Source organism: Carassius carassius, chromosome 1, assembly GCF_963082965.1.
Source record: "Carassius carassius chromosome 1, fCarCar2.1, whole genome shotgun sequence".
Taxonomy (NCBI): domain Eukaryota; kingdom Metazoa; phylum Chordata; class Actinopteri; order Cypriniformes; family Cyprinidae; genus Carassius; species Carassius carassius.
Window position 1 is genome coordinate 52,569,673 of NC_081755.1, and position 15,866 is coordinate 52,585,538.

The 15,866-nt window shown below is 39.9% G+C and overlaps 3 protein-coding genes across 5 annotated transcripts in view; 1 reads left to right on the forward strand and 2 right to left on the reverse strand.

Moving 5' to 3' along the window:
* Window positions 1–1,620: 1,620 nt before the first annotated feature.
* LOC132144497 (interferon-induced very large GTPase 1-like) lies at window positions 1,621–4,411 on the reverse strand. Its single transcript, XM_059555139.1, has 3 exons — window positions 4,154–4,411; window positions 2,877–4,033; window positions 1,621–2,533 (listed from the first exon to the last, which is right to left on the reverse strand). Exons 1-3 carry the CDS (start codon window positions 4,409–4,411, stop codon window positions 1,621–1,623), a joined length of 2,328 nt encoding a protein of 775 aa, XP_059411122.1.
* An 8-nt stretch (window positions 4,412–4,419) lies between these two features.
* LOC132144624 (GTPase IMAP family member 8-like) lies at window positions 4,420–7,716 on the reverse strand. Its single transcript, XM_059555214.1, has 3 exons — window positions 7,148–7,716; window positions 5,605–6,204; window positions 4,420–5,471 (listed from the first exon to the last, which is right to left on the reverse strand). The coding sequence occupies exons 1-3, from the start codon at window positions 7,362–7,364 to the stop codon at window positions 4,420–4,422; spliced, it is 1,869 nt and encodes a 622-aa protein (XP_059411197.1). The 5' UTR covers window positions 7,365–7,716.
* A 910-nt stretch (window positions 7,717–8,626) lies between these two features.
* Window positions 8,627–15,866, forward strand: part of LOC132157722 (zinc finger protein 665-like) — a 43,814-nt gene continuing 36,574 nt past the window's right edge. For 2 of the 3 annotated variants that reach the window (XM_059567047.1, XM_059567102.1), the window contains exon 1: window positions 8,627–8,747. The gene's annotated coding sequence lies outside the window, so the exon portion shown is untranslated. The remainder of the gene's footprint in view (window positions 8,748–15,866) is intronic. The other variant, XM_059567163.1, reaches the window with a different exon arrangement.

Sequence of the window (15,866 nt, forward strand, 5' to 3'; positions counted from 1 at the left end):
CTGGAGGGTCCACTGGAACCTGACCCGACTCTGGAGGGTCAACGAGAATATGACTCGAATCTGGAGTGTCAACCGGAATCTGACTCAACTCTGGAGGGTCAACGGAAACCTGACTCAACTCTGGAGGGTCCACTGGAACCTGACTCGAGTCTGGAGGGTCAACTGGAACCTGACTCGACTCTGGAGGGTCAACTGGATCCTGACTCGACACTGGAGGGTCAACGAGAATATGACTCGAATCTGGAGGTTCAACCAGAATCTGACTCAACTCTGGAGGGTCAACGGAATCCTGACTCAACTCTGGAGGGTCAACAGGAACCTGACTCAACTCTGGAGGGTCAATGGGAACCTGACTCAACTCTGGAGGGTCAATGGGAACCTGACTCAACTCAGGAAAGCCCACTGTAGCTGCCATCCTCTGCAGTGGCTGGTGCTGGGTCGGCAGCCATTCTGCGCAGCGGCGCTGAGTTGGCGGCCATCTTGTGCAGCGGCACTGGGCTGGCGGCCATCTTATGCAGCGGCGCTGGCTTGGCAGACTTGCGCCTCCTCTCCCCTCTCCGTCCACAATGGTGAGACGGCTGCTCCCATCCAAACCCAGGGCCGACGGGGGGCCATAGTGGAGAGTGATGCCGGACCTCCTCTCGACCACTCACTCCTAGGCGACCTCCCCTGGTCCCATGAAACACGACCAGGTGGGTACCCTCAAAACACTTTCCACTATCCCGCTCAGTGGCTGGGGAGGAAGTATCAAAAAACATACTGCTGGATCTTAAGGATGGAGTCCTTCTGTGACGATCGCGACCAGTGAAACACAGGGAGAGAGAGAGATCCAATTGCTAGTATATTTATTGGGGTAATCCAAATCGTGGTCGAAAACAATCCAAGGTCAAAACCAAACAAGCAGTCCAAAACAAACAAACAAGGAAAGGGACAGGAAAGGGAACTCGGAAAACGAGGGGTCTCGAAGGACGAGAGGTCAATGAAGAATCTCGGAGGACAAGAAGACTGGAAACACGAAAGGTAAGGACTCCATACAGACAACATGGAAAGACAGGTAATTATAGGGAGGCTAATGACAATTAAGTGAATGCACCTGGTGCAATTAGCAGGAGTGCAATTACTGTGATGAACGGACAAGACTAGTGGAATTCTAGTGCCTAAGGGGAAGTGAGCCCACTAGTGCACACCCAGGGAAACAGAGACTAGACAGCGTGACAGTCTCACTGTGTGAATCTGTCATTCTGATGGAGTAAATACAACATTCATCTCTTTTTATGCAGTATTTAAACACAGAAATGATTAGAATGATCTTTTGATTTGATTGAAATTTTAGAGCCAAATATAAATTGTCTTATAAATGAAACAATCCAATAAGATGTTATTTATAATTTTCAGAATTTTGTTTATTTGTTGTTAATATTTGTATGTGAAATCTACTACAGCGCAGACTCTACAAAAAAAAAAATTCCTAGCTATACTTTCTTACATAAAACAGATTGAAGGAACTATATTTTTAATTCATATCTTTTTTCTCTTGGAACAGCATATTTATATTGTTTTGTAATTGTCTTTGGGGGGAGGGTTAGCTCTATTGGTTAATGTATTTATGTATGTAAAACTCTAAAAATGTAAACTCTCAAGAGCATCTTGTTTTGAGTATTTTCTCCATGCATATGGTATTTTTCCACTCCCCTCAAATGTTTTCATGTAATATTTCTCCAGATCTCTCTGGAATCTGCACACAAACCACTTCCAGTAGATCTGTTCAGAGAGATCAGGTGTGATGCTCCACTTCTCATAAACTCCTCCTGCGCTTCTGTAATGTCTCCAGAGGACCGACCTCCCTGATCCATGGGGATAAAAACATTGATCACCTGCTACTGCTGATGTGCAGATGTTAATACACAAGTTTGTTGTTCCTCTGTAGAAATGTCCATTAACTCCAGTCACTCTGTGGAAAGGAGCAATGTGATCTCCAGGATGGTTTTCTGTGGTGTTTGTACAGAAAGCTCCACAGAACGGACACTGAACCCAACAGCACTGACAGAAGAGATCAATCAGAAGATCATCTGGTCTGAACTTATAGTCCAGTTTCACTGGAAATGACTCTGTGTTGGATCTCCTGCTGATCTCAGACATTATAGCAGGAAGTTCTCTCTTTATCACATCTTCTAGGAAGCTGAAATCATCAACATCATCATGTTTGACTCCACTGAGGTGTTTCTCAGAGAAGATCAGATCATCTGAGATCTGCTGTGTGAAACTCTTCAACCACAAACCAACATCTCCTCTGTTCTCTCGAACACATTCAGTAGATTGATGAGCTGCTCTCATGATCTTCTGCTCCAGGAGTATAATGTTGTTCTTCATCCTGGGTAAAACACTGACACTGAACTGATCTGTGATGTACCGACTGACTTCATCTCTGATGAAACTCTTGAAGTGATCTCTGGGATGATGAATGTAGTTCATGTATTTGTTGAAATCCTCCTCTTCTGACAGTCTCTTCAGAATGTGTTTGTCCAGATGTGATCTGTTTCCATTCGTGGGGAAGTCATGGCCTGGTGGTTAGAGAATCGGACTCCCAATCGAAGGGTTGTGGGTTCGAGTCCTGGGCCGGCAGGAATTGTGGGTGGGGGGAGTGCATGTACAGTTCTCTCTCCACCTTCAATACCACGACTGAGGTGCCCTTGAGCAAGGCATCGAACCCCCAACTGCTCCCCGGGCGCCGCAGCATAAATGGCTGCCCACTGCTCCGGGTGTGTGTTCACAGTGTGTGTGTGTTCACTGCTCTGTGTGTGTGCACTTTGGATGGGTTAAATGCAGAGCACAAATTCTGAGTATGGGTCACCATACTTGGCCGAATGTCACTTCACTTCACTTCATTCAGTGATTCACAGTTTGATCTCATTTCATCCGTCAGATCTCTGGCAGTCTCCTTATAGACGCTCTGTTCAATCGGCTCTTTCAGTTTCTGACAGATGATCTCTACAAACATAACAGCTGATGCGGCTCCATGACAGTATTTCTGGAAAATACTATAGTATTCTTCTCTCTTCTTCTCTACATATATTACAGGATCATTGTCTTCTTTGAACAGTGTGTGTTGGTCAGTGATCTTGTTTGCTCTCTCACAGATGGACAGAACCAAATCCCTGAAGAATTCATTCTTGAACACATAATTCACTTGTTCTTTCTCATGTTTTGTTACTCTTTCTCTGATGTAATCTATGATTTGTTGAATGCAGCTGATGCTGTAGCCCATCTTTGAGATGATAAATGATTGAATCATTCTGTCTGTCTGATGAACAACATCTGTGACTAATGATCTGATCTGAGATTCATCCTCTGGAAATATTCTGATAGATTTTCTCAAAGCTCCTCTAAATACATTGGATTTCTTTAACTGTACATAATCTGAATAACTTGTCACAGTGAAAATATCCCTGCTCTTCCTAAGGTGATCTACAGACACACTTTCATAGCTGTCACTGAGTATCTCTCTAACATCTCTCATTATATCAATGTCTCTGATTGTTGGAGTATCTCTGATAATCATATTCACATTTAGTTCCCAGAACACATCAAACTCTTTCTTCAGTGTTTCTTCATCATTTGTTCTGTCTCTGAGTTTTAAGGCGAGTTCTTTGCTCTTTTCACAGAGAGTGTTTTCACGTTGTGTTCTCTGATATTCAATCTTTCTCTTCAGGTCTCGCTGATGAAGAATCTCATTTAATTTCCTCTTTGTTTCTCTCACAATATTTTCCTGAAGATCTCTGATTTTGATTTCAAATGATGTTTTCCACTGAATCAGTATATCTTTATCTCTGTCTTTCTCAAATAACTCAGACATTGATTTCTCCACTTTTTCACTCGTCGTCTTCAGTTCTCTGTGAAGATCAGTCTCTTCAATCTCACGAATTGCTTCATTTAATATTCTGTTGTGTAGTTTGTTCTCAGTTTCCATCATGGCACTGCGGAGACTCCAGGACCACTTCCTGTATTCAGTCTCCAGTTTCCTGTTAGCTGAGACCTTTTGAGTAGAACACATCATTCAGTAAAAATAACTTTAATTGTTGAGTATTTGTGTGATATTATTAATATTAAAAGTGTGATTACTGAAAGATAAGACATGAAAGTCTTGTAGACTCACCTGCATTGAAGGATCAGTTTGAGAGCTGTTCTCCTTCACCTTTTCCACTCTATCTTTCTCATATTCATCTCTCCACTGCACTCGTCTTCTCTTCAGTTCTTCTTCATGCTGTTCTTCACTGAGTCTCAGTTTCTCTTCGAGACTCTTCTGTTGATCTTCTCTCATCTTTCTTTCTTCTTTCAGTCTCTTCTCTGAATCATCGAGTTGTTCTTGTCTCTCTCTTTCTATTCTCTCTTTCTCTCTGATTATTCCCTCCATTTTAATCTTCAGTCTCTGAATCTGTTTGTCTTTCTCTCTTCTTCTATCATCCTCTTCTCCTCTAGTTTCTGTTTCACCCATTCCTCTCGTTCTCTCTTCATCTCCTCTTTCATCTCTCTCTCTTTATCCTCTCTCTCTTTCATAAGTGTTTTATATCTTTCTTCTCTCTCATTAAACTCTTCTTTTCTTCTCTTTCTCTCATACTCTATTCTGTTCATCAGTCTGTCTATTTCTATCTGTAGTTTTTCTTTTTCTTTCTTCACAGTCTCTTTTTCTTGCTTCATTTCATCTTTAAGCATCTCTCTTTCTCTTTTCATCTCATCTCTAATCTTCTCCTGTTCCTTCATTTCTCTTTTATATCGTTCTTCTCTTTCTCTGAGTTCTTCCTCTTTTTCTGTGACTCTGTCCATCGGGATCTTGATCTGTAGTTCTTGTTTCTCTCTCTCCATCTCTCTGAACATCTTACATGAGTAGAAACTCGCTCCGTTCTCTTTCAGCATGTCGTCTATCTTCTGCAGTAGATCAGTCACCTGTGTTCGGTCTTCAGGCTGATTATTATTGAACACATGATATCTGTTTCCACACGCTTCGATCAGCTTCATCAGAGGAGATCCAGGTTTTCCCAAACACTGGTCGATGGTCTTCTTCTTCAGAGAGTCTCCTCGGGTGAAGAGCACCATGGTGAACATTAATGAGTTTTCACCGAAGGTCTCTTGGATGATCTTCCCTGATGTTTCTTCTTCTTTAGTGAATCGTCCCAGTGGAACCAGTAAGAGAAACACATGTGGTCCAGGCAGGATCATGGAGACACAGTGAGTGATTTCTCTCTGGATCTCCTCATTACTGAGTTCAGTATCAAACAGTCCTGAAGTGTCGATCACAGTGACACGTCGACCGTTGATTTCACATGATTCTCTCTGACTCTCTTTAGTCACTGATTCAAACGATTCTTCTGCTGTAAACGCTTCTCTTCCTAAGATTGTGTTTCCTGTTGCACTTTTCCCAGCTCCAGTTTTTCCCAGCAGAACAATCCTCAGCTCATCTTCTTTCTCTGATGAACCTGGAAGAGAGGAAATGCATCAGAGTTTGTTAATTGTCACAAAAGATTTAATAATAGATTTAAAAATTCAAATCTTTTATGTCATGTTTCCAGCTCCATATTTCAAGTCCGAAACTAGTTTTCTGCTCATTACCTTGTGAGAGTAAATGTGTCTCTAGTGACTTGTTTTTTTTCCTCATCTCTTCATATTTCATCAGTTTCTTCATCTGTGTATCCAGAAACATCTCGGTGGAGAAACACTCTCCTCTGTTTTCTTCCAGCATCTGCTCGATGTTCTCCATCAATGTGGACACCTGTGTTTTTGGACCAAAGAGCTGATGTCTTCCTCCGAACCTCTGAATGACAGACTGTGTTTCTTCACTGAGTTCTTCTGTCTGACGCTCTGATCTCTTCTTTATGAAGATCAGGATGTGTTTGTTGATTCTGGAGCTGAAGATCTTCTGGATCTTCTCTGTTTCTGCTCTGTCTTCATTATTGAGAGGAGCATCAGGAATAATGATGATGAAAACATGAACTCCAGGATGACAGAGAGACACACAGCGGAGAGTCTGACGCATCACTTCCTCTTCTGAGAGACGAATCAGAGCTGGAAGCTCTATCACACTGATCTGACGATCATGAAGATCCACGTCTGATCTTCTGTCTGTCTGCTGCAGGATCTGCTCTGATACGGAGCATTTTAACATCATGTCACTCCCACACACAACCAGATTCAGCTTCACAGCCTCTGAAACTGACAGAAACATCTTCATTTATCACCAGAACTAGTGTTGCATGATATATATTGGCAGTAAGAAGATATTGTGATACCCTACAATTTATGTTTAACTCGGTTCCCGAAAATTATAATCCACATGTAAAACTATGTGCAGCACATTTTGCTGAGGACAGCTTCCTCAATCTCAATCAGTTTAATGCCAGATTCGCACAAAGATTATTCTTGAAAGATGGAGCAGTTCCCTCTTTGTCTGGAGAAGGCATTGTTTATGGACCACAACCGGCAAGTGTGTATTTTATTACTTAAGTTGGTGCGTTTAACAGTTTCTGTAACTTACTACACAAAGGACAACGCTGTTTAGCTTTGTTAACTAGATGTTAGGGCTGTGCAAAAAAACAAATGCGTTTTTCATGTGCATCTCGTTAGTAAAAACGCTCCTGTATTATAAGTACATCTCCACCACATGCTGGAGTGAGGTCAGCCTGCTCTAAGCTGGTGTCGAATCACAAAACAGGAACCGCTGGCCCAATCAGAACTCGTTACGTATTTCTGAAGGAGGGACTTTATAAAACAAGGAAGTCATCAGCCCGTTTTTGTGACAGTGAAAACAGTGGTATACAGATAAGTAAATTGTGTGAAAAATACTGTGTTTTTTTTACACGCGAAACATGAACACGTTATATTGCACACTGTAAACACAATCAAAGCTTCAAAAAAGTGCGAAAAACGGGACCTTTAAAAACGGTACGATTGCACATTTTACTAGAAACAGTACTTTAAGAATGCATTTTGATAAGAGCCATAATTCCTGAGTAAAACACTGTTTATTTATAGGGCCCTATGATTATAAAAATGTTCACTAGTAGTCTGGAGATATTTTAGTCCAGTATCGCATTGAAGTCTAAATGTTAGTATTGTGACAGCACTACTATAAATTATCACACATCATCACACTCACCTCTCGCTGTGCTCTGTTTCTTCATGGTGAAACGCTGTGAAGCTTCAGCACAGTGCAGATATCGTCCATCATTCATCTTCTCAACGTGCTCAAGCGTCTGCAGCAGATCCTCAGGAGAGCTGCTCCTCTGAAGACTGAAGTGTCTGTTTGCACACTTCTGAATGATGTTCTGTAGGACGTCACTGGTTTCTGTGGGCTCTTGTGTTGTGAGGACCATGCTGTGTTGATAAACCTGCTCAGAGAAAGAGAGCAGCACCTTCTCCACACGCTTCTCCTGATCTTCTGCTGAACACGGCTCATGTTTGAGGAGCAGAAGGATCACATGAGGTCCTGGATCAGACAGAAACACACACTCTCTCACTGTGTGTGTGATCTGATGATCTGAGATGTTCCTCTGAAGCAGCTGAGGACTGTTGATGATGATCAGGTGTCTGTCCTTCAGTCTTCCTCCGACTCTCTCTACAACATCTGGAGGAGCTTTACTGTCAAACGCTGCTCGTCCTAAGATGAAGTTCCCCACCAGACTGTTTTCAGACACACTCGAACCCAGAAGAGCAATCCTCAGATCACTCACTGAAACACACGTAACACTTCATGATCACAGAACATCACAGAAGTAAAAATAAAATAGAATGCACCAGTAAGACTCATATTTGAGGTTGAGTTTAAGTCAAGTTTTGAAGGTTAATAAACTTTCCCCATTTTCCACAGATTCTTCATCACTTCAAGTATCTGTTCATCTGTTTAAAGACTTACTATCAGGAGGAGGGCTTTTGCTCTTTTTTCTCCTGCGAGGAGGATTGTGGGAAACAATCACTGTATGGAACAGAAGTTCCCCTATGTTCAGTTATCTACAGTATGTATTAATCTGTCAGTTATGAAGGACAATGTATAGGGAATATTTTTACTGTTCAGGTTGGCTATGGCCTCAGGGAGAAAAAGATTTTCCTGAAGCTCTTCTAATCTTCTGTATTTATTCAAGAATATAATTAATATATTTTAAAATAAATAATACATTAAGGTAACAGTAATAAAATAATAATAATAATAATAATAATAATAATAAAAACCTTTGTATTATTTCTATCTTGTGTTGAAAACAGTGAAGCAAGATGCATTAGGTCTCTATGTTGAGCTTTAATAGAAAAAGTTGCTAAAGCATAATTTCTGACTGATCACTTAGAAATGTAAGCAATGTAAAAACAATAATAAATACATGACTTGAAGAAATCTGTCTCATTCTCTTACTCTTCCACTGTGTATAACAAATAATTTATTTGTACTATTGTAAACTATTCAGGTCTTTACCGTGTTTCACTAGTTTCTTGTATTTCGTGTAAATACAGTGTATCTGAAATAATAAAGTGTAAATGAGAAATTAAAGTTATAAATGCGCGAGCGTCCAGCAGAAGGCGCCAAATCTGCTCCAGCGCTCACTGATGACGCTTCCGCTTCCGGAGTAACGGACACACAGTTCAAATCAACGGAACTGAATTCGTCAATATTCATAGCCTCGCGGGGATTTAGTCTGCAGTTTAATTCACAGAGATGGAGCATTTGTGATTGACCCGCGCGATATGAGGAGTTTGAACACAGTCACGTGAGTGCTCTTGATAATATTCAGACACAGATGTTGTATATGTGAACTCGTGTACATGTTAATCTAAAACTATCTGAAGTATTTTACTGAGTTTAGGTTAGGAATCTCTTGCGTTCTGGTTTTGTATTTTGTATAGTTGATCAGTTTTATTAGATGTTTTACACAAATATCCATGGTTTGAATATGATAATTCACTTTCAGAGGCTGGTATGGCTTGTAAGTTATTTGTTCCTCTGTTTCTGGTTTGTCATCCTCAGACTACTAAAAGTGAAGAAAAAAATGGTTGCCTGTGTTAGACTGCACGCTGTAAATATAGTTTGGTAAAACAATTCTAGATTAGTGCAAATTTAAGGAGCATCATCAGTTGTGCATGAATCACGTTACAAACAGGTATTCAAAATATTTGAGCATTTAACTGTGAAGATCAAGCCATCCTCCTACGTGTGAACATTAGACATAAATAGAAATACACAGTAGAGATGGAATATAACACTAATAGAAGAAAAACTTAATAAATAATTTAGAAGTAAAGGGGGAAACATGTGCTAGTTGTTTAAATGAATGTACAGATATGTTATTTACAAGTGTGCTATTTTACAAAGGTACAATTGTTGGATGAAAGATCAAAAAGATAAACGATGCAGATTTATTTCCAGTTGCTTTTGCTCATATTGTGCCAATATTAGTGAAGGGCACTGTAAATAAATAAATCAATAAGATATATAAAAAACTAATTAGTAAATATAGTGAATACAAATTAAAGAATAACAATAAATGTAAAAATAAGTACAGAAAATAATACATAAATGGAAAAAGTAAAAAAGAAATCAGGATTAAATATTATAACTGTTGAATCCAATAGATCCAATAAATGATGTGCTTTAACTGTGCAAGGTCTGCAAAGACAAGACGAAGACATTAAGAAAGAGAAGAAGAAGGGAAAACACAGAAGAAGAACAGGACAGAAACTATGAAGAGATCGTCTCCAAATCAAAAGATCAGATTAATTATATAAAGAAGAGATTAATGAGATGATTGTATTTAGTGATTTTCGTTGTGAATCAGAATCTGTTGAGGTCTTAAACTCAGAAAGGCCTCAGCTCCGTGTGTAAGTGAGAATGGTGTTTCTACATCCTGTGAGCCAGAAAGGAACAGATATTTCTCTGAGAATTAGAGAAGCTGCTTCTATATTTTATTTCTATAAGAGTGACATCTCTCATTTTGAGAGATATACAACTTTTTCCACTTTTGACATTATTTATAGCGATACATAAGTAGCCTGCTGTAGTGTGATTGACAGTTCTATATTTTTATTTTCTAATTTTCATATTGGATTTTTTTGTATTTTCCCAGTGTTGTATTTGCACAGGGGTTGGCCTTCAGTATTTTCTCTGTGTATATATGTAGAGCATTCCTCTAACAGAGGAAGACGATGAGCAGTTAGAGCTAGTCTTTCCTACTTCTTTAGTAGTATCCTTTCCTCTGTTTTCTTCTCTTGTACCTTCCTAGTGTTTTGTGCTTGTGAAACCTCAGGCGTGAGAGCGAGAACCCCAGGGATCTTTTTAAGAGAATCTCTTTTACTTGTTACAGACAATTCATTCCTCTTTGAGTAAAGGTTTAATTTAATTCGTAACAGACAGCTTTAATCTTTAAATGCACTTGGTGACACTGTGGTGGCTCGGGCAACTGTTCCGGATGCCTCCTGGACACCTTCCCGGGAAGGTGTTCCGGGCGCGTCCCACTGGGAGGAGACCCTGGGGAAGACCTAGGACACGCTGGAGAGACTATGTCTCCCGGCTGGCCTGGGAACGCCTCGGTGTCCCCCCAGAAGAGCTGGAGGAAGTGTCTAGGGAGAGGGAAGTCTGGGGTTCTCTGCTTAGACTGCTGCCCCCGCGACCCGGCCCCGGATAAGCGGAAGAAGATGGATGGATAGATGGATGGATGGATGGGTGACAATGTCAGATGTTCTGTTGAGCATGATGTTGCTGTTATTTGCTTCCCGGTCTCATGGCATAAACGTACCTGGGTCAAACACTAGAGACAGTAAAACTCAGACACCTTTTATTCCTTTTCACACAAATATACAGGGTTTTGATTAATAAAACGTCATTTTTGGAAAACTTTTGAACGTTCGCTTCGCACATATTCAGTTTCATATCTATGGGTTTCACCAACGGTAGGTTTGTTTGCTAGCTCACGGAGACAGACTTAAGAGGCAAGGAGATTAGGTTTGAATCCTGTGTAACCACGGTTCAAAAAAAAAAATCCAAATCTGCATAAAGTAAGTTGAAATGACACAGTTGCATTACCAAATGTGTTTTTATATCAGTTTTTTTTTTTTACAATATCGAGTAGGTTTAGGGTTGGGTTTGGTGAAGGGCACATTGGGCACATGATAGAGCATTAACTTTTACCCACATAGCAAATGTCTTGTGGCCCAGATCCGGGCCAAACAATCACTTTTCTCTCTGCCCAAATGCCTCAAAGAATGACGGCCCTGAAGTGACCCAGAACTGGATTAAAGACAAGGGCAAAACATGGGCTGTAACCAGCCCAAATCTCAAACAGTTAATCACAGTTAACTAGCCCTGATCTGGGCCAAAACAGGTTTCATCATTGGTGCCAATTCTCAGCCTTAAGTAAACCAGAATCCCCAAATCTGAGCCACACTTGAGCCTTATATAGCCCAGACCCAACCCAGACAGCAAGCAGTTTCGGCCCATATCCAGCCCACATCTCGGCCAACACTATGTTGCTATCTGGTAATAGAGAATCTTAATATTTCATATTATTACATTGTGTATTGCTATAATCACCATCATTCTTTTTGTGACATTCCTTGGTCCCAGACAGCAACATAGTGAAACGCAACAGACACATGCAACTTAATCGTTAGAATTTATTACAGATCTGACACAGAGCAGTATCACAGTAGTCCAAATGACGATGCATTGCAGTCCTCTCTGGCAGAATATAATATTAGTGTGAGGAGCAGGGCATAATTTAAGTTGTTAAACACTGAAAATACTATCCCAATCCACTCCGTCAAGGCACACGTTTCTCATTCAAAACACGCATCACCGGAAACATGGCATGTTGCAATCTCTGACGAAACCGGCGAGAGCCAATAAGCGTTTGATATCGCTGCCATAAAACTTGTTGTAAAACTTCTTAACGGCACATTTTTAAATTGTTACTATAGCTACAGAGGAAGGAGATACATATCGTCAATGAATGCTGTTTGAATTTGGATATGTTCCTCACACCAAGCATCACATGGATACAGAGGATTTAAATAAAATAAAAAATACTTTTATGATCATTTTATTTATTGCTTGTGCATGACAGCATACTAATAAAAATGATGTGCCCCCACTCTCTATTATAGATCAGTGTGTGTCCCATAGTAAACCAAATAAATATTACATGATAATGGTTAAATGATCTCTCTCTCTCTTTTCATGTAAGGATTCTAACATTATTTGTACCAAGAATAATAATATAAAATTATAATTAAGTGCGGTTTAATGCACTTGACTGATTTGCTTAATTTTGAAATGATAATCCATTTCACAGACCTCATTTTTAACAATTGTACACTTCATTAAAATGTCTGTGATCTTTTAATCATTATCATGCAATATTGTATTTATCTTGTTTATCGAGGGTCACACAATATGCTGCCAGATCTTAGCCTGATTTGGGCCAGATATCACTGGACTGATTTGGGCCAAACTCCTCCCACCAACAATCGGCCTTTTTTACCAAACGATGCTGATTTTAAAAGCACCAAAACAAACACGCCCATACCCCGAAAGGACCTCGCCCCATTCATCTATTTGTAGTCAATCTGCTAATATCAGTCTGTGCACTTAAATTAAGCGCTCTCTTCTCGCTATCCTTACAAGACACGCCCCTTACTTCTGATTGGCTACAAGTGTGTTTTGGGACTCGTCCAGACACTGTAGTCAAAAGTGTTTAAGTCAAATATAATATAATATACTAATGTTATGATTCCCAAAGAGCAGTCCCTCCAGGATTTCGCGGGCCTTTTTTGTGATTGTTGCGCCTAAAATGCCTGATGTTGCATGAGCTTTTCCAAAAAATTGCGATGAAAGTTGCGGTGCTTTTTAGGTTTTTGTTGTGATTATACTGCGGAAGAAAATGAACCCTAGGTTGTGGAAGTTGAGAAATAGTTGTGATTTTCCATTTTTGTAAGTATAATGAGTAATATGTTAAATATTAAATTATTAAAAACATTAATTATGAAAAAAACATTAATTAAAAGAACAAAGACACTGAGAAATGATCCTATAAACAATCTTACCAATATGACAAATAAAAGATTACCAGGATTATAAAAATGCAGCAAAATAGGCTTTACTTATCCAAATGTGCTTCAAAAGTTAAAGTGCACGAAACAGCACTACATGAAGTAAAACATGAATGTCTCAGCCTTCATGTAAGTAAAACAAAACAAACATTAGTACTAGTACTGTGTGCAGGCAGTCTCTCCTGAAGACTACATTAAATAATAATAAACTAATAATATAAATGGCTCATATCAGAAATAAAAAACAATGTCGGTTCAAAATTTGAACAGAACCTCACAGCTTGATGCTGAAGATGCCTAAACAATGGAAAATAAAATACAATTTTGGCATCCATTAATTTCTTGAATTATCTAAAAAAAAATGTAAAGTGCACACAGTCCTTCACTGTAAACATAACACACTTTCGGTAACACTGTGGAGAACTTAAGGGTATATAAACACTGACTCCAAATTCAAAAGGTGTTGATACATTCCTGGTGTCAGCACAACACAACATACAAAGATGACAAGGTTAAACACCTAGGCCTCATCAAAAGACTCATCAAAGTCCTCCTCAAAGTCTTTGTCCTCAAATGCTCCACTGGCAAGCCTCTGGTTATGGTACAGAAAGACCAAGGCTTTGAGGTTGTCATTTGTGACCGATCTCCTTCGGCTTGACAACACCAGCTTGTAGATGCTGTTACTCCATTCAGTTGTCAATGTCAATGTCAATGTCACCTTTATTTATATAGCGCTTTAAACAAAATACATTGCGTCAAAGCAACTGAACAACATTCATTAGGAAAACAGTGTCAATAATGCAAAAATGATAGTTAAAGGCAGTTCATCATTGGATTCAGTTATGTCATCTCTGTTCAGTTAAATAGTGTCTGTGCATTTATTTGCAATCAAGTCAACGATATCGCTGTAGATGAAGTGTCCCCAATTAAGCAAGCCAGAGGCGACAGCGGCAAGGAACCGAAACTCCATCGGTGACAGAATGGAGAAAAAAACCTTGGGAGAAACCAGGCTCAGTTGGGGGGCCAGTTCTCCTCTGACCAGACGAAACAAGTAGTTCAATTCCAGGCTGCAGCAAAGTCAGATTGTGCAGAAGAATCATCTGTTTCCTGTGGTCTTGTCCTGGTGCTCCTCTGAGACAAGGTCTTTACAGGGGATCTGTATCTGGGGCTCTAGTTGTCCTGGTCTCCACTGTCTTTCAGGGATGTAGAGGTCCTTTCTAGGTGCTGATCCAGCATCTGGTCTGGATACGTACTGGATCCGGGTGACTGCAGTGACCCTCTGATCTGGACACAGACTGGATCTGGTGGCCACGTTGACCTCGGAACAAGAGAGAAACAGACAAATATTAGCGTAGATGCCATTCTTCTAATGATGTAGCAAGTACATAGGGTGTTATGGGAAGTGGTTCCGGTTTACCTAATTAATGCAGCCTAAAAATCCTTTAACGGATTTGGATAATAAAAGCATATTAGTATGTTATGTGTATGCCAGGTTAAAGAGATGGGTCTTTAATCTAGATTTAAACTGCAAGAGTGTGTCTGCCTCCCGAACAATGTTAGGTAGGTTATTCCAGAGTTTGGGCGCCAAATAGGAAAAGGATCTGCCGCCTGCAGTTGATTTTGATATTCTAGGTATTATCAAATTGCCTGAGTTTTGAGAACGTAGCGGACGTAGAGGATTATAATGTAAAAGGAGCTCATTCAAATACTGAGGTGCTAAACCATTCAGGGCTATATAAGTAATAAGCAATATTTTAAAATCTATGCGATGCTTGATAGGGAGCCAGTGCAGTGTTGACAGGACCGGGCTAATATGGTCATACTTCCTGGTTCTAGTAAGAACTCTTGCTGCTGCATTTTGGACTAGCTTTAGTTTGTTTACTAAGCGTGCAGAACAACCACCCAATAAAGCATTACAATAATCTAACCTTGAGGTCATAAATGCATGGATTAACATTTCTGCATTTGACATTGAGAGCATAGGCCGTAATTTAGATATATTTTTGAGATGGAAAAATGCAGTTTTACAAATGCTAGAAACGTGGCATTGCGATCAAATAGCACACCTAGGTTCCTAACTTATGACGAAGAATTGACAGAGCAACCATCAAGTCTTAGACAGTGTTCTAGTTTATTACAAGCAGACTTTTTAGGTCCTATAATTAACACCTCTGTTTTTTCAGAATTTAGCAGTAAGAAATTACTCGTCATCCAGTTTTTTATATCGACTATGCAATCCATTAGTTTTTCAAATTGGTGTGTTTCACCGGGCTGTGAAGAAATATAGAGCTGAGTATCATCAGCATAACAGTGAAAGCTAACACCATGTTTCCTGATGATATCTCCCAAGGGTAACATATAAAGCGTGAAGAGTAGCGGCCCTATTACTGAGCCTTGAGGTACTCCATACTGCACTTGTGATCGATAGGATACATCTTCATTCACTGCTACGAACTGATGGCGGTCATATAAGTATGATTTAAACCATGCTAATGCACTTCCACTGATGCCAACAAAGGGTTCAAGTCTATGCAAAAGAATGTTGTGGTCAATTGTGTTAAACGCAGCACTAAGATCCAATAAAACTAATAGAGAGATACACCCACGATCAGATGATAAGAGCAGATCATTTGTAACTCTAAGGAGAGCAGTCTCAGTACTATGATATGGTCTAAATCCTCACTGGAAATCCTCACATATACCATTTTTCTCTAAGAAGGAATATAATTGTGTGGATACCACCTTTTCTAGTATCTTGGACAGAAAAGGGAGATTCGAGATTGGTC